General features: G+C 35.0%; 1 protein-coding gene across 1 annotated transcript in view; it reads right to left on the bottom strand.

Moving 5' to 3' along the window:
• PUDP (pseudouridine 5'-phosphatase) overlaps positions 1–19,425 on the bottom strand; it is a 61,137-nt gene that overhangs the window by 35,157 nt on the left and 6,555 nt on the right. The window contains exon 2 of the mRNA XM_031596127.2: positions 5,160–5,378. Within this exon, the coding sequence (XP_031451987.2) occupies positions 5,160–5,378 (219 nt within the window). The remainder of the gene's footprint in view (positions 1–5,159; positions 5,379–19,425) is intronic.

Raw genomic sequence — 19,425 nt, 5'->3', positions numbered from 1 at the left:
CCCATGCTTCAGTACTTTCTCTATGAGGGTCTTAGACCTTATTGAAGCCGACTGCTCAGTGTTTAGTTATCACATTTTATACTGAAATGGCATTATTCATTATGATGTGAAAATTAATAATACACTTATAACACCCAAAACCTACTTAAATTAAATTAGGCCTCGAATAAACAGTGGCATTATTAGTGACCAATTCTTTCATGAATATTACCATGTACTCTATCTCTCATTCATCTCTGTGTGCCATCCATATAGTAATGACATCCAATTAACAGTTTAACTGTTACGCAGTTCCCTGTAATTCCAGAGTTTATCTATACTATGTAGGCAATGCTAATATAACTGTGCTTGAAAAATCTTGCAGCTGACATGTAGCATATTCTGTGGAAGAAACAACATTGCTACAGACTATTTTTAGAGAACAATCCTGATCAACAGATTTTTGCCCTGTGCACTGAAATTTTTGTTGGAGGAGATATACAGGTCACCATGCACTTTCTTCACATAACTTGCCAGCAAATTATGAGCACAAATACAACTTCACTCTCTTCTTGCTGACTTTCAGCACTCCAAGGAGTTCTTCAAATACATCACACACTGTTGCTCCTCATTCACTGTGCCAGAGACACCTTTCTACTCACACTAACAGCATGAGTGCAGAGGACACCTGACCTCTGGGTCACAAAAAACAAGGCACATTAGACACCCACACTCAAGTCTACAAGTGATTACACAGAAGAAGTAGTCTGAGGCTTCAGTGGACGTTACAAAGAAAACATTCACTTCTGAGAAAATGGCTAAAGAAGTGCTTTATATGCTTAAATTAGTATGTACATGCATTATGCTTGTCTTGATTTATGGCCAGTTGTGAACAAATAGAAATCTTAAAAATAAATATAGTTTATGTCTAGAAAGACTACTCTTCCTTTTAAAAATCATTTACAGTTACTGTGTTAAATGTAACATCAGATTCAAATCGAAGCTTTTCAAGATTTCATCAGTCCTTTTAATCAAAGAAAAGCTAACATTGCCACTCAGGGCTTTGTCAAGTTGATTGGATTTTTAGCCAATTCAATAATAATCCTTTAAGATCTTAAAAGCAATTTACAGTAAAAATCTCAACTGCAACAAAGCATAAAAAGTACTTAAAGAGAAAATAAATCTTACTGAGAACAATAAGAAGCCGGCTGTTCACCAATGCCACAAACTGATTTTAAAATATTTTTATGTGCTAAAAGAGTTCCAAGCCCATCAGAACAGTGCTATTCATTACCTGCACATTCTTTATCCTCAGGTGAATTCAGTTTTGCTGCTATGATGGTGATAGAGTGATGGAGGTGGGACTATCCAACGCTTGATGTAATTGCCATGAATCTCATGAGACTGTGGAAATATCTCTCTCATATCCACCTGTTTCTTTTTTGTTCCAAGACATCATTTTTAAAAAAAGCTATTTGTAATGGTACATTATCTTTTCACTGAGTTTCAGAAATATAGATGGAAACTAATAACCTATTCCTCATCTGGGAAAATAATTGGCTATAATGAAGAATTCTATCTTCTCATCTTACTTCTCTCTAAAGAGCACCAAAGATTCTTCCAGAGGCATAGGGTCTCCTTGTTTATCAAGCCAATAATTTTGTCATAGTCTAGACATTCTAACACAGGTAAGCCCATGGGGAAAAAAACAAACAAACAAACAAAAAACACCTGCTAAATTTTACATAATTTGAAATCTCTTTCAACTGTATTTACGACTTCCTGGTAAAAGCATTTGGGGGTTGCAGCTCTTCAGGACTTACTGCAAAGGCCAAATGTTTGAAATCAGCCAAACAGACATGATCACTTCCAATGTGCAGCAGTTAATTGATAGACCTTTTGGAGCTACAGGTTCACTGAATCCGCATGGACTCACAAAAAAAAAAAAAAAAAAAAGTTTTTTTTATCATTAAAACAATAATAGCAAGGAAAAGAAAACATGGTAGGAAGTCTATTTAACTGTAAAGGGCACAGATGCTAATTGAAGAAATAATAGCTAAGCAAACTAAACTAGAATGCTGGTTGACTAGAACTGTTAAGATTTAAATAGAAAAAAAGAAGACATACAGCTCTAGAATAAGTTCTTATTGAAACTTATACTACTTCTCTTCTTGTAATTTCTAATTCACTTTATTCAGTACAAAAACTAAGCTTTGAAAATATCTACTCCAGTCTACAAAAGATAGTCTGAACAGTAAGCTGATTTCCACTTCACATTCTGCAATGGCTGAAAAGGAACTGAAAAGGAAGAAATCCCAGTTCTCACAAAGATGACCCAGGAGGGGAAAATTTCTGCAAAAAGCACACCACCACACAACCCTCAAGCATCTGTGCTTTGTAATGATGCTGCACCAAAAAAAAATGGAGACAGGTATGAAAGAATGGCATTAATTTCTTAACTTTGACATGGCAATAGTACCTACTGACAGCTGTGTAACTTGGAGGTAGATTTTTCTGACTGCATATATTCCAGGTTTATGTTAACAGTACACCCATTGAATGTCTTCTCATCATAGATTAAAACTCTATTTGACTACAGTTTGATACTTTGAGGCTTGCTGGTCAGCCTAGCTATATCAAAATCTTGCAATCTACACCTTCAGATACTAGTATCTCTGAAAGCTTTTATGCAGAGGTATGGCTTTGATATACACTGCCAGGCAAAACTTCCATACCATCCCTAACCACCAATAACATAACTGTCAGTTACTTAATTGGGAATTAACAGACTTATCGCTGCTGGAAATAATGCACAGCATTAATAAATATGATATTAATAAATAAATATAGTGCATAAATAGTGCATCATTCAGCATTGTTCTTTGTCAATCAAAATTCAAATCTTATTTCCCAGAAAAAAATTGTCAAAATAGATTGAAACTAGAATGCCACCTGCCTAATAGATGTCAAAAGTTGACCAGTTAGAGGCTCATCATGTCAGAATCACCTTACTCCTTCCAATATTATGACAATTAACTTTTACTTTCCTGTATTTACCTATTACAATCTGAAACACCAGATTAGTCAGAGAACACTGTAAACCTAAAATGTCACCACTGCCTTACATCTTAGACAATACCTGCATGATGTTCATTCTTAATTAAAGAGTATTAAAAAGCAGCAGAATAAATCCACAAGGCTTATATTAAATAATGTTCTCAGAAGACATGAAAGTACATGAGAAAAGTATCAATTAAAAAACTCTGGCTATCAGAATGAAGCATAGGTTAGTCCTTAAATAAAATAAATACTAAGTAGCTAGTGCAATTTTTTCTAGATTAATACCTAATATCAACCTGTTTTTCTTAAAATTCATGGCATTCAGCTTGTATCTCATATATTGGTATAAATTACAAATCCCATTACTTCAGTGACCAAGGCAGCATTTGATCCTCACAATGGCATTAAGAATCAAGTATTTACATTAACATTAATTCTGCTTTAGAGAATTGTCTAAAGAAAATTATCCCATGTATACAGTTGAACTGAAAGAGTAACCAGTTGAACAATTCTGGAAATGATAAAAATGTCCACGTTTGCCTCGGTAAGAATTTTTCTTGATTCATCTATAACAGACAAGCAAGCCCAGAACTCATTTTTTTGAAGAAAGAAACAGCGCAAAGCTTCATGTTTCCTTTGGCTAATTTATTCCATCATCTCTCTGCATCTGTATTCAAGCTACTTCACTGACATTAACATAATCCCCAGCAAATATAGACTATTCACTCCGTGGCATCTACTACACGTGCTGCTCCATTAAAGTGACTCTTCTCTGTGATTTCTAACACTTCCACCACCGATCTATCTATCCGACATTTTTTAAACCCAGACTAAGGTTTTCTTTGTCTTGCATGAGATATATCTGCAGAAGTTTGACATAAAAAATGAAAAACAAAGCCCTTCATCACTTTTGTTTTCCTAGTGAGTTTAACTAGGCTTACAGTCTTAGTTGGATCTACATGCAAGAAAGGCACAGTTTCAAAAATGCTGCATATAAAAAGGATCAGAGAGACATGCAGATAAGTTGGCTGTGCAGGAGATTCAAGTTTTTAGTTACCTAAGCAAATTACATCTTTCCTTTTTGCTTCTTTTTATTTGGTCTTAACACATCACATATTTTTAACAATTAACCTCTTAATGCCTTATGAAACTAGGTAAAAAAAAAAGGATATAAAAATTAAAACAATATAATTAATATATTGCAGCAATTGCCAGAAAACAAACAAACAAACAAAAAACACAAAAGACAAGCACACATTGAAAGAGAAAAAAACCTCTTTGGAATTGTTTTAGTGACACATAGTGACCTTATTTAAATATACATATATTTTTGTTTGTTTTTTCATTCCTCCCCCACTTCCTTTTTTTCCCCCCATAAATTATTGATATTTGCTCCAGGACTTTTTCTTTGTACAAAAAGTTAACAGCAGTCCTTGTTTTAAATATTGCTTATGTTTTTATGGATGAGGATTCTTCTCTAAGCATTCCATATGTAAATGTAATGGAATATAATGTATGAATTTATATCATAAATGAGATTCATTCTCTTGTACCTATCAAGGCAGTTGGTTTATGCTTCATAGAGGGGTTACACTTTTCTGTCTTAGAATAACCTGAGAAACCCTCATTTTTCATTGTTACACATCTGGCTCAGATGTCATGCTTAAGTTTAAATGTTCAAATTAGGAAAGATGAATCCAATCTTAAAAAAAAGGGGGGGGGGGGGGGCAAATACATTTACCTGTCCATCAAAAAGAATATTTATGCTTAAAGTTGGACAAGAGAAAAATGACTTATTGTGTTACACAGTTGCCAGCATCCATTCTAAAGAGTCCTAGTTTATGAAACTGAATTTGGGCATATTTACATTGCTTTTTATTCTGTTCTTTAAAACACATAAAAAGCAGCTGTGCAAGTAAATAAGAAAAAAAAACAACAGTACTTTCAACAGACAAAATATCTTTCACGTGTAAGTAACAAATTTGAATAAAACTTGCGAAAGCAAGAGAGATGAAACTGAGTCTCTAAGAGGAACTTTTACTGACAGATTAAAAAATTCTACTTTGGCTAGCATTTAGCTAATTCCATAAGCAGTTTAGAAATACTCAAGAGAAGCATACCTGGCATCAATTCAGCTGTATGGAATATCTTCTCCTGCTTCATTTTACTTTCATGTAATAACTCCTCTTTGGTTATTGGAAGATCTAGAACATCTCGAATAATCTGTGCCCCTTCTAGTGCTTTTTTACCCATGACTAAAGATTTTATGTCCCAAGTATAGGTCTTTCCAAAACGCCCACATATCTCTTCAAACACCAATGTATAGAGGCGTTCAGTATCTGCCAAAAAACAAAGAAACAAAAAAAGAAACAACAATAGATTACAAATACATGCAGCCAGTTGACCAGCCAGTCTTAACAAACAGGATAGCGTAAATGATCATATAGCAGTCTTCCAGGAATAAGAAAGTACATTGTCTCGCCGAGAGAAAGTCAGCCTTCTATGATCACTTCAGAGATATGTTGGTCCTTCAAGCTGTCACTTCTGTATTCATAAAAGGTTACTGAGGTTTACAACAAAGAACTATCTAGACCTATTCTTCCATCAACTTTCTTTTCCATTGGCACTTTACATTACAGGTTAGCAAGCACTGACTTAAATTAAAATGCTGTACTTATTCCTTGAATGGGAAAGAAAAGAAGGGAAGGAAATCTGGTTCTCAGGGATATCATTACATATTCCATGTAAATTGGGAAAAAAAAATTAATTATTTAAGAGGATCTTTGAACGGAAGCTTCAGAGTGCTTTCAAAAGACACTAGAGTCATTATTATAGTGCTGCTGGCACATCTGCATTTACATGTGATTACTCAAGCAGAACACACCTACTTGATTTTTTGGATTTCCAAGGGGCTTCTGGCAAGGGTAAACTTCAGGATGAGTTTTGCCTGTGAAAGGTGTTTATAGTTTCAAAACTTTTTTTTTTTTTTTTTTTAATATCAGCATACAATCCTTCCTGTCTTCTCCATACGATAAATCATTGAAGGAGGTCAATAACATTTAATTTGACACCACACCGAGGAAGAAAAGTCCTTTTAGCTCTTGATTTCATTTTCACAAAGATCCTGAACAGTGGTATTTCTATGAGACTGTTTATCTTTTTGCGTTATCTCATTTGAAACAAAACTACCTTTGTTACCCATTCTTTAATTTCCTTCCAATGCTTATTTTTTTTGCCTTCTGTACCTCTAAAGGCCTGCTTATTATTATCACGTTAGCAGTGAAAAACAAAGGTAAAGAAAGAAAGTAGCTTCATTTATGAAATTTGTTTAGAGAGATCAGGGACTTCTCTTGTCACCATATCTTTTGCTATGCAAAAATATTTTTATAGGGAAAATGAAATACTGAAATTATTCATGAGCACCTTGCCTTACTTTCTGAATATTTAGGATGTAAGCAATAGCATTTAAATTGAAAGACTTAACATAGGTACTATGAAAAAGACAGACTGAAGAAAGAAAAGCACAGCCTACGGCTACAGTATACTCAGTGACCTTCCTCTGCAGTCTGACAAATGCTTACTGCTTAACCTAGTAATCTGCTTGTCCCGAGATCAGCAGATGGTTCTGATCTGAAATCAAATGAGAAACATCACTGCACCTATATCATTGTGTGACCACACAACAGTGCAGAAGACATGCATTGTTGCCTGCCAGAACAATCCCTTTCATCTTTCCCTTCAATAACCAGAAAAGACGCTGAGCCAAAAGAAAAGCTAGAGAACCAGTGCACTGTTTAACAGTGTAGCAAACCATTTATAAAAAGTTCTTTGCACAAATATGAGAGAAAAATAATAACAGCTTCTCAACCAATCATACTTACTGGGAAAACGTTAGGAGTAACCTAGAAAGTCATAAAATACACATCAAATGCATCACACTATCATTCTGAATCAGAAGAAACACAACTGGCTTGGCATTAAAAAGCGATAAGCTGGCTAGCACCAGGAAGAAAAACAACAAACCTTGTTTGCTTTACACTGCCAGGTAATACACTGCCAGCAAGCTGAGAAGGTGAGTTAAGAACAAAATGCTTCAATTTTCACAGTTCTTTCCTTCTATTCCTCAGATGTATTGATTTTTCTTGTACATCATTTAGGGTCAACTGTTGACCCTAACTTGAAAATTGAAACTGAAAATTAATCCTCATCTTATTAAGCAACACACAGCAAACTATGCAGAAATAAAACAAAACAAAGAATTAAAAACCTAGTTGCAGAGCATGATTTTTTTTTTCCTATCTGTACAATCATTTCATTAATCTGTTTGAAAGTGAATGACTCAACTGTATAGCTACTCAATTTAATAGCCTCCTGCATTTAAATATCACATGCTATAGTTGAGAACAAAATCTTGTCTTCTTAAATAAATGCTTAATAATGTCTATATTACGGACTAAAAAAACGTTAGATAATGCTGAAGTTTGCAGACCAAAGAGCACTTATAAACATCCTTGCGTCAAACCTATTAAAATAATTAAATATTATGCTACTTGCATTCCATTGGAAATTAGTTCTCATGAAGCCAAGAAAAATGATAACTAAAAAAAAGGACAAACTCTGATCAATAAACAAATGATCACTAAATATATTTAATTTAAATGTGAGTTAGTATATAATTTGTAGCTCTTAGCGTTGCTTATATTTCCACAGATTTTCTAGAGTTTAGTGTTACATGGTGCTCTCAGTCACCTGAATTCTTTTCAGATCCAGTCAAATTCCTATCAATCAGCATGCATTATAATCATAACCTATAGTCAGACTTTACATAGAAGATCATGAGTCATTCAGTCCTTGGAGTAAGAAGTTGGTGGAGGTATCCTTGGCCACGGGACAGCACAGGCTTTGCTCTCTAGCAGCAATTCCAGCCTAAGTCCCACTTAGGGCTTGGAGATGCCTGACTTTAAAACACCAGGCAGTGTTCCATGTATTTTCATGTTTCTCTGTTCAAAGACAGGGGTCACCACATCCTAGTGACACAGCAGCTGGGAACTACTAATGCTGATGGGCTTAATCAGACAGTGATTGGAGTCCCCCACACTTGAGTTTTGGTATCTCTATTGTCCTTGTCATCCTGACAGTGGATGACCCCATAATTCTGTGGCCAGAGAGGAGAGGGAGAAGGGGACAGAGTTCTAAATTAGGTCCGCTTACACAGTATAGATATTTGCCCTACTACTAGCTAACAATACCACCGTATGTCAGGAACAGGAGAGACCAGTCACATATACAAGCTACGCTAGGTTTTCACCCAACTGTAACAAGAAATAATCCACAACAGCTCTACCAATTTTTTGATTTACCAATGTTTAAGTACAGTCAGAAACCGTAATTTCAAACTATTGTAAATCTTCAATAAGAAATCTAACTCACACAACAAAATAAAAACATCAACAAAATAAAAATGACTATAAAGAAATTGAAGTTCAATTCAAGCACATAAATATAGGCATCTAGCGGTATCTTAATATGTCCAGACATCTATAGAGTCAATGAGACCCATATCAGACTGCAAGAGCAGCTGGAGGTTTAGCCAGGTGCTATACAGCATCCCAAATAGTGATAAACATATATGTTTATGAAAGTGAATTTGACCCAAGCTGCTAGCTCACATTAGGAACATTTATCAAGAACACAGCAGGACATGTGGCTGTGGTCTGTTCCAACAGGAGAAAAAAAAGCAAGATTTCTTAGCCCCTGAAATTGGCAGCAAATGTATTAACTTCAGCTTTATTGTCTCCTGCTTTTCAAAATATTCTTAATATCTTCAGTTCTCATCCCTTGGTGCATCTTTTACACCATTATCATCAGCATGATGACTGTTCATCCACTAACCACAGTTCACTGTGAATGAGTGACATGCATTTCCCAGCCACATATCTTGCAGTGATTTTTATATCAATTGTTCTACACAAAAAGCACAGTCATCCCCACTGATGCTGTTTTCAGTGTGTAAAATCCAATCACAACAAATACAAATGAAGTGACAAGAATGACATAGGTGCTGGATTGCTCAGCTTGTGACTGAGCAAAAAACTTATGCTGACATACATACAGAAAGGTCTATAGGTCACTTGGCATCAGACACAGTGGAAAACATGGATGTACGAGCTGTTCAAATCACTGCAGTCAGAATTAGAAGTGCGGGTCTACCTAGGTTAAGGGTACAGCAGTCACCAATTCTGTACCTAAACCTCAGTTTCACCACTGCTTACTTATACAAGATGGCTTAAGACAGAAAATTATGACTTTGTGAATGAACTAGGAACTTTTTTTTTGTATGACTTCTGAATCTGTGCAAATAATTTTATAACATATCTAAAATAATCTCTAGTTTATCAAGGAAATAAGGTTAGTATAAGTATATACAAGTTTATTTTAGCTATTCATTTTGAGTTTGAATAAGCCATCCAAACTTTGTAACAATTTTCCTTGATGCAATATATCTATGATTAATATTTAAGCTAGAAGTCTAAACAGAATTTCAATCCTATGAATTCAATACTTTCTAGTAAGTCAAAATCAGATCCAGACTAAAACTGCCAAGATTTTTATTTTGATAGAGAAGAGAGAGCTTGTTAGATAAAGAGGAAATTTTAATTCCAGCAAAAGGTTTAATATGTCCATAGTCGTGAAGCAGGTTTTTCCTGTGTGTGTGGAAGAGAATCATCTTCAGTATTCAGTTAAGACAAATGCAAACTTGAATGGTCATTCTTATCACAATTTTGGCCCACATAGAGAAAACCTCATGAGATTTTGTCATCATCAACACAGAATGAATTTACACATATTACTATAATTTTGCTTTCCTATTAGTATTTCACAATGTTCCTTCAAACCCCAGAGGATATGCAACAACGTATGAACCCATACAAGTGTTCATTTATGGCACAAAATATAATTATAAGCCATAATATAATTATAGAAGTGGAAATGTTTACTGTGCTGTTTGCAACTTTGTGACAATTAGCACAGTATCAAGTGCGAACTTGCAAACACATCTGTGCAACTGCTGAAATGATGGGGTAGTGAGCATTCAAAAAAGTACGTAAGATTGTTCTTCTAGTTATAGAAATAATAAAGCATATTTATATTTTCTGTCCTTTCTGACTATAGGGTAGCACAGGCCTTGTTGTATTTGTTTTTTCTCCCATTATATCAATGGAACTGGGAAAGAACACTGGATATAAATGTAGTACTGGCAAAATCAAAATAGTGACAGATTTCCCAAAAGAAAGACTAACTTTGTCAAGTCTTGTCAATATCACATGCAAAACTCAATCAATAGTCCTCCAAGCTTCATGCCCACCTACACTGACATGCAAAATCATGAACTCACAGTCCTTTTCCCTCTCCAGCCTATTAAAGGTAGAGCTGATCAGCTCACTAATAGTTAAATTGTGCCAAGTCTATGAGACTCAGGAGCACAATTGCTGCAGCACTGCATAAAAGCCAGGGAACAAATGTCTCATAGTAAGGCTCTGTCTTCTAAAGAGATTCATCATCAAGCACACTGCTCTGCAGTATCTCTCCCCACAAGCAGTATATGTGCTTTGCTTGTTTGATCACAAAGTTATACCAGTACTTGAAAAGTCCATATAATCATGGATGTGAACATGAAACAGAAACACGTATTTCCAGATGGTTCGTGGACTATCACAGAGTTTATGAAATGTCACTGCCAAGATAAAATTTATGTAAATATCCACAAACCTTGCAAGATCCTATTGGTGCTTTTCATAAGCAGAAAAAAAAGAATACGAAACCAACAGCCCGTGAACAACAAACTTAGAATAAGACATTCTCTTAAACCAAAAAGTAATGCAAGATACTATCCACAAAAAGTTTATCAATTACATTTCCATCTGAAAAGAAACCAAACCAAAACAAAAAAAAACCCTAAAATGGCAAAATACTAATACATTAAAAAATTCAACAGCATTATAGCAACCAGTCTCTGAAGTAGCAATAGTCTATTCCACTGAATAAACACAGTGTATAATTCATTCTCCATTCTTTTTCTACCATTTACCATTTCATTCAGATGGAATCTGAACCTTTCCCATTTAGGTTTCAGCACTCAAGACAGACAAAAATAGCATAAACAATGCAAAAACCATTAAGCGACTATACAACTGACACTGGAACAAGTCTAAAGTTGCAAAACTGAGCTCAAACCAACCAGAACCACTGAAGAATTAGAGATGAAAGTACCTGAGATAGCAAAACAAGCATTAAAAGGGGAAAGAAGAATTAAGATTTTTGTTTTTAAATAATCTTTAGTAGACAAAAAACTTGTAATGTCATGCAGTTCCCTCCCAACACCTTTCCATTCATCCTTGCATCACTGAGAGAGCTAGTTTAAAAATGCAAGACTACAGCTATTTGTGATGGCTGAAAGCTGAAGAAAACAGCAATGTAACAGCTGACCTCAGAATCACTTACAGCAGCTTAGCAATAGGGTGGATGAGAAACGCAGGCAGCAGAAATTGCTTTCTGCACAATAGCCTAGCAGTTACAGATCTAGTCCAGAAAATGAGATTCAACCTTTCAATCTATCCTTAGGATCTAAGCCTACTTCTCTAACATCTCAAGGTTTTTGTTATATATGATGTGTGTATACGATATATACACAAACTGATGTGGGTGAGGGAGAGGTGTTTTAAAGGCATCAGCTGCCTTTTAAACAATAAAACTTAGATGAGCGATAGCCAGTGAATTCAAATCAACCTGGAGCCTGTTTATTTAAGGGCACAAAGGGTTGTGGGTTGAAACACCTTAGCAAAGAGGGCCTCCTGAGGATTGAAGGAACAAGAATGTTCTATTCTTTGCTATGTAATTTCCCCCTGTCGCTTCCAAATGAATTTGCTTATGAAAAAATTGAAACCTAAATTTGTCACCATACAGAGGCAATCATTTCAGTCACTGTCACAGAAAGAAATAAACACCACTTCTATGTGTGCTCAACCAAACAATTTGAGCCATGCCTCAATTTCGAGGCATGGGATGTTGATGTCCACAGTCAACGAGGCTGAATCCAAATGCAATCTGCTCATGGAATCAGTCAAATGAAACTCTATTACAGTATTCAAGTCTTATAACTTTGGACTGATCTACTTTCATAAGTACTAATAAGTTTATCTTATTGTAACTTAAAGCTTAAGGCTGGTAGAACGTATATTAAGATAACCAGGAAGCACTAAGTAACAGCTGCTTCAAAATCATAAGGAGCAGTTTATTCTGTAAACCATTTTACATAACTGATAAACTGTAATTTCTGAAAGATAAAGAAAATGTAATGACTGTAATTGCTGAAAATTAAAATTACTGCTCCGATTTGAGCAATGATTTGCAAATCATTATATTTTTGATTAGCACTTAGAACAAAATCATTGAAATGATCCATTATTCATTTTAGTAGAGAGCAGGAAGTCTGTTTTGGAGCTTTAATTTTTGCAAATCTATTTCTTATGTTGTACTGGAATATTAATAGAAGTACACTCCAAGATATACCATTATGCTACACAGTGCTTACTTCACTAAGTCCAAGGAAAGACATTGCCACTGGCTAACTCAGTTAAAGCACTGCCAGTCTGCTTGTCCTTCTCTGATACAGTGCATCTTACCACAAATTCAACTTATTGTTAACAGACATAAAAGGAAAGTAAGCTTAGTATCCAAAAAATAATAGCTGCATAGAACTGTACCCAAAAAAGCATCACATATTTGCCCCTCTGGGATTATACTAAGAGAATTCTTCTATGGAGCTAAAGAGGAAGTCAATTTCTCATTTTGTATGCAGTGAAACATTTTACTTCTTTTGGGAGTGGGGTGGGAAAAAAGCTTTTGGGGGAATTGGATGGGGAAGAAGCTGCTGAATAAATTCAAAAGGCTCTTATTTTGCATTAATAAAACAGATATCTTAATGCAATCTCGTATTAATTGCATTTACATATGCACCTTATCCTTTTTTTTTTTTTTTTTTTTTTAAACACCGTAGGGAACTGAAAAAAACAGTTTGAGAATAAGCCATTTAAATAGTTTCCCAACATGGTGCTGTAAAAAAAGTATTCCACCACCAGTACAGCAGAGCACATGAGAAACTAAAGATAAATCTGTATTTCAATTCAAGAAAACAAGGGAACCCAAACTGATATGGCAGATAGATGACATAACTAAAAACATTTTAAAACTACACTTATTAAGCATCAATTATGTGACAACACCTAATTAGTTCAAAGGTAGAAAAGCCACTGATGCATAGAAACTATCTGATATGTTCTTAGGCATTCATGAAGGCCCTTAAGTGTTAAAAAAAAAAAAAAAAAGACAACTATGAAAAAGCTTTTGACATGATGCCAACATCTGCTTGTTAGAGCTAAAACAACAGCTAATAGTGGCATGGATTTTTAAGATGTATGTGACAAATCACAGTTATACTCTCATTAGCATATGAACAACTACAACATGGCAACAGTATTATACAAGGACTACTCTCACCCAGAAGAGCAATCACTAGTTCCTGGAAGAACAGCTTATGCCACACTTACAGTGAACTCAGCCTTTCACCAAGGGGTTTATCTTCTTGATTCACTGCTGACAACACATGGCTATTGTCTTTAGGAATGCAAAACAGGATTTTAAATGTTACTTTGAAGTGAGATGCTCCAAGGCACCTGGATAAAACTACCATGCAAGGTAGATGAAAGAAAAAGGGTTGCTATGTTACTGACGTTAGCAGAAGGAAAAAAAAATCTTCTTAATTAAGATGTACTTTCTCTCTAGGAAAAGCTATAAGATAACCTTCCCTGAACAAATATTCCAGAAATGTTTTGTTTAACTCTGAAGCAGAAAACAATGGAAAAAGGAATCTGAAGGAGAGGGGGAAAGTCAGAAAACTTTATTCCCTCCTACACGAAAAAAAAAAAAATAAATGAAAAGACATGAAAATTATCTTCAGCACACCACATTCTCTCCAAATGCCAATTTCCTTATTATCAGGAAGGTTTTGCTTGCCCAGGAGAAGTACATTTATATAAAGATTTAGGCAAGTTGGGAACTCAACATGTTTGACTTCCAGTGTTACATATTTCTAAGTCACTCACTGGAATACTGCCCCAAAAGCCAATTTCCTAAATAGTGTTCAAAAGACAGAGTGACTTTAATAGAAAAGAAAAATACTTTCCCAGTGTAGCGTTGAACAATGTTCTAAACTTAATTGCAGCAATGTGTCAAAAATATACTGCCACAAGGGATGTGTAAAGGACTACAGATTAATAAAGCTAATCTCTTCCTTCCACTCAAGAGCATCTAAAAAACTTGAAGTAAACCAGCTGATAAAGTAACTTCTCTGTGGTCATAATATTTAAGAAGAGAAAACCAAACATTATTAATGTGCTTGATTTTCCAAGGGAGGACATTTGATCTTGGCTGGCTGCCTACAGTCTAGGAGAAAGTTTGAGAAATACTGCATCTGACCACATTATCTCTCTAAAAGCAGTCTGCTAAGAACTCCTAACCTTAGTGAGAAGCAGTAATAAAAAAAGATGTGAATATATGCAAATCATGTGCTAAGTGTGACAGAGGAAACCGAAAATTACATTTCATGACCTGAAATCAATGTTTGTCTGAAAATCATAGATGAAACCTCAAAATTATTCTACAGGTACCAGTTTAGGGTACTTCTAACACCATATAAGTGTGGAATTTTACCCAGACAAGCCAGAGGGCTCTCTGAAAATGTATAACTACAACCGCTTCACCTACATGGAAGGCTGAGGATTGGAGTTCAGGCCAACACCACACAGCAATCTTACATGGTGACAACAAGCCTTTTCCCCCTGCCACCTGTAGAATTCAGTGTGTAATAACAATCATTTAATAAAATTTATTTTTATTTTCTTCATGAATATTCACACAATAACACTCAAGACATCTCAAAGCCTACTACTAAAGTGAATAGTTTTCTTTCCAATACATATTTGAAATTGTGCTGAAAGTCTTAGACTCTCTGCATATATGATGAAGTCTGCCTAGTGATACTAGTAAATACTGACAATAACAATAGTGAATACATTACTCCTTTTTAAGTGAAAAAGTTTGTTATGAGCTAGGCTTCAGTTGTGAAAATTGTGCACTAGGTTATGTCATCTGTCCACGAACACTACCTCCCATCATACATAGTCACTACCTAATACAGAAGATACAGACTAACTTGGAAGACTGAACAACAACAAATACGTTAGCTCCTGTAAGATATGGAGGAGACATTTCAAAATTAAATATCTAATGCAAATTACCTGTGAAATGGATTAATGCACTACTTCAGCCCTTCTGGTGCACTATAATGTAATCCCACCTTTTTTCATGAAACACACATTATCTTTCATTCATTCTTCTCTGAATATTAGTGCAATGCATTATTTCTTTTCCCTAGAGACATTTCTGAATGAAAATGACCAATGTCTAATTCACAACAATTCATAAAGTAAGAAAGACACTTCCTCTGATGACTGGTCTCTAATCAAATAGGGGCCTATAGTTTGAATATGTGACAGTTTACACCCACATGGATTGATAAAGCAAAACACAGTTCCAAAAACAGTGTCCAAAAAGATGCCCTGACATGAGTGGGCAATTGGCAGTGTACGGTCATGCTGTGAGAGAGAACCTGAATTAACTAATATTTATGCAGAGCAGATGATCACTGTTCAGGAGCAAACATTAATTGCTTGGCAGCAAACCCAATCAGTTCAGCACCCACAAGCAAAGGACCAGCAAGTACCTTCACAGAGCAAAGGTTGTACAAGGGCTACTGGAACTATTACATCAGGTCAGGGAATGAGTATTAATGAGCTGGGAGAACTAGACACTGTATCACACTGTACATATTTCACAGTGACAAAGGTCATGAATAAATTCCTGTGGATGGTAGATCGAAAGACTAAGCTGACAAATAATAAAATAGGCTTTCTTTTCCATTTTCTTGCATTACCCCCACAAAAAGAACCACTCACAAGCACAACAGACAGGGAAACCAACAGCAGAAATAAAAGATAATATATGCAGTCTTAAAGAGAGACTTCAAGGACTTATTTGATGAGTAACGTAATATATATAAATACTTCCTATTTTACGTTACCCGTAAAAACAGCAAAACCATACTTGGGAAAGAACAGTGTCTACTTAAGCAAAAGTTCTCCCAAATTACAAAATCAGATTCCCAAACTACTATGGAAAACAGTGATGTAAGAGGAATTAACAATAATGGTAAGCCGCAGAATAATGGAAGCATACACAGAGGCAGCAATTATCGATACTGTCAACAAGTGTATAACCTTTCAAGAAGTAAAATACAATAAAGAAAAAATTGTTAGCCATAAAAATAAGCCACTTGAAACTGACAAACATCCTTTACCAGTTTACTGAAGTAAAAAATGACATAAATAGATGGGAGATAATCAACCTATTTTAAGTGCCAAAAATATCCTAATAAAGGTCAGCAGTGATCTAAGAGTAGGAACGTCATTATTATAATCATCATCATTATGGTAGAGGGAAAGGAAAAAAATCAAGGTCAGGAATTTCTGTTAGAATCATTATAAGATACAGAAATGTTCTTGATTAAATGCATCTCAGTAGCGTTGTGAAAAAAATTACGATCAGTACAGAGAGACACAGAACAAAAGCAGCAACAAGTACTAGCAGTCTCTATATTACTGGAAAAAAAAAAAAAAGAAAAGAAAAAAAAAAAAGTTTTCTGCAATAAAAGCAACATATACCAAGCTTGAAAAGAGGCATCATTTAGCCCAATTGCTTTCCTGTTGTTGGTTAATACAGTTCCCTGCTGTTAAAAGAATGATCATCTTGTGAGAATTAACATCACCATTAACAATCTATTATCAATTATAAAAATAAAAAAAAAAAGTTAAAAATAGTTGAAAATAAGCACCTCAAAAGAACTCTGTAAGTATACAAAAGCAAGTATTCCAGATTAAGATTGCCTCCTGGGAAAAATATACCAACAGAACTGAAGAGCAGAATTTGGCTGGTAAATTGCTCTACACAAATTAAGATGTCGCTAAAAATTAGACTCTTGAGAGTTCAATTAGTCAACTTAGAGAAAGACCACAGAAATGAATTGCAAGTAATCAGAACAAGGGCTGCAGAGCTGGGCCCAAGATGGCATCCTGTGTAACTGTTGTCACTACGCAGAATAACAAATCAAGTTTGTTGACGCCTTTTTTTTTCCCTCAACTAAAAAGCAAATTGTAGTGTGGCAGCTGGAAACAGTGTTACTGAAAGGGAAAATTATGTGCACCTTTTCTTTAAGCAAAATTATATTCCATTTATAGAGCCTTATTATTTACATTCAAAGCAAAATAATTTAAACTTTATATACAAAACAGTGTATGTCATTAAGAAATATAAAACCTTATCACCTACAAACAGACTCCAAAATCTGCACTAAGGCACGGAAAGAGAATAACTTTCATAAATGGTCAAACTGCTAAGTACATTTTTTAAAATCACTAACCAGAACATTTAGATTCTCAGCACCTCCAGAACACCTCTACACTTGATAAAGGCTCTCTGAAATAACTGGATATGTGTCACATTATTAACACAAGAAATTTGAAAACTCTTGGGATTTTAATATTTAATATGTTGGGTTTTTTTTTTTTTCCTTTTAAAACCAAATGCTTTGAGTCTGACACAACTAAAATAAATAAGCACCAGAACAGCATTGAGTTTGTGTGTAATTCATGTGTAATATTCAAATCAAGTCACGAGTTTTTCAGCTTGGGAGCACTGCACTCAATTCCTCAGGGAGAAAAAGAAGATCATTACTAATGCTGCTCAGTGCATTTTGATAATGCAGTAACCACTACAGACATAAAAAAAAAAAAAAAAACCCTCTATTCAACACAAGCTGGACTGAGCTCCAATTCTGGATGATTCTAGCCACAAACAACAGACAAAGGTGAATGGACAATCTGCAAATCAATCATGGAAATAATAAAAGTTAGAGTCTAAGATAGCACACTTGTTACGCCTTTGCCAAAATTCTTGTGGCAGTTAAATGAAAATGTTTGCTTTCAGATAAATGACAAACCTTTTCTGTTCTATTTATGGTTAGTTAAGACTCAGTGAAGAGCTGTTTTATGTACCTTCATAATTTGCTCATGAACCACACAAGAATTAACCTAACAATATCCTTAATTACATTGTTTCTGCAACAAGATACAAGTACAGAACATAGGGGCAAGAGAGTATTTTTGTTTCATTCTTTGTTTCCTAAACCCAGATGAAAACTGAGAATGGCAAGAAAGTAAGTTTCCAAACCAGGAAGCAGGAAATAGGCTTCCAAGATTGCTAGTATATACCCCAAGAAGATTAATTTCTGCACTTAAGCCATAATAGTTGGCAATCTAGAGAGGACTGATGTTTAGCTGAATTGGTGCTATTTGCTCTGATGCAGAAGAAATAGGAAGCTGTTTTAGCCTTCCATTCACACTTTAAAATAACAGACAGCATGCACATAAGCAAACTCCAGCTTGGAGCTCTTGGAGTTTTCTTGTAATTGAGATCTCCTAGGCAACTTGTGCAATGAAATGAAAGTGAGAGCAAACTTATGACTTCCAACCTTGTCACAATGGGCAGGTAACACTAAAAAGAAAGAAAAAATGCCAAAACTCCCATGGATCTCACAACACTATGATGAATTCAGCTGCAAGTAAATTTCAACTATCCTACAGATCAGATTCCCTGTATGACTAGCAATGCATGAATTGCTAAAAAGTGGCACATGAGAATCCAAACACCTCCATGGTAACGAGACGGTGGCTGAAAAAGGAGAAAACTTCTGATTCCAGTTGCCTAAAATAGTCCTTGCCCTTCTGCCAATGGTCAGAACATCATGTGTGAGACATCATGATTTAAAGTCACAGTAATGGTATCTAGCAAAACTAAGTTGTTTAAGAAACAGTCTCTTACATCTGCTTGGACACACTGTTTCACTGGGAAGGTTAATAATTTATGGAAGGCTGTGTCTACTCCTAACAAAAATAAATAAATAAATAAATAAATGATTAAATTTTGTATACTAAAGTGTTACGTTGTGTGCACGTTAGTTTAATTTTAGTTCAGCTTTAAGTACAAAACTAAGAAATATTTTTACAGCAGTTTTCCTAGTTATCAGTCAGGATAGGTTAATATTATACATATAGTTTGTACAGAACTTAATTTCCAGGTTAAAATATTTTCAGCTCTCGAGAAATCTAGGTCCAGATCAAATGCAACATTTAATCCTATCTGTGTTCTGGTTTG

The sequence above is a fragment of the Phasianus colchicus genome, chromosome 1 (genome assembly GCF_987193195.1).
Source record: "Phasianus colchicus chromosome 1, bPhaCol1.hap1.1, whole genome shotgun sequence".
NCBI lineage: Eukaryota > Metazoa > Chordata > Aves > Galliformes > Phasianidae > Phasianus > Phasianus colchicus.
The sequence above is the reverse complement of the archived record's forward strand: the minus strand, read 5'-3'. Positions and strand labels throughout refer to the sequence as shown.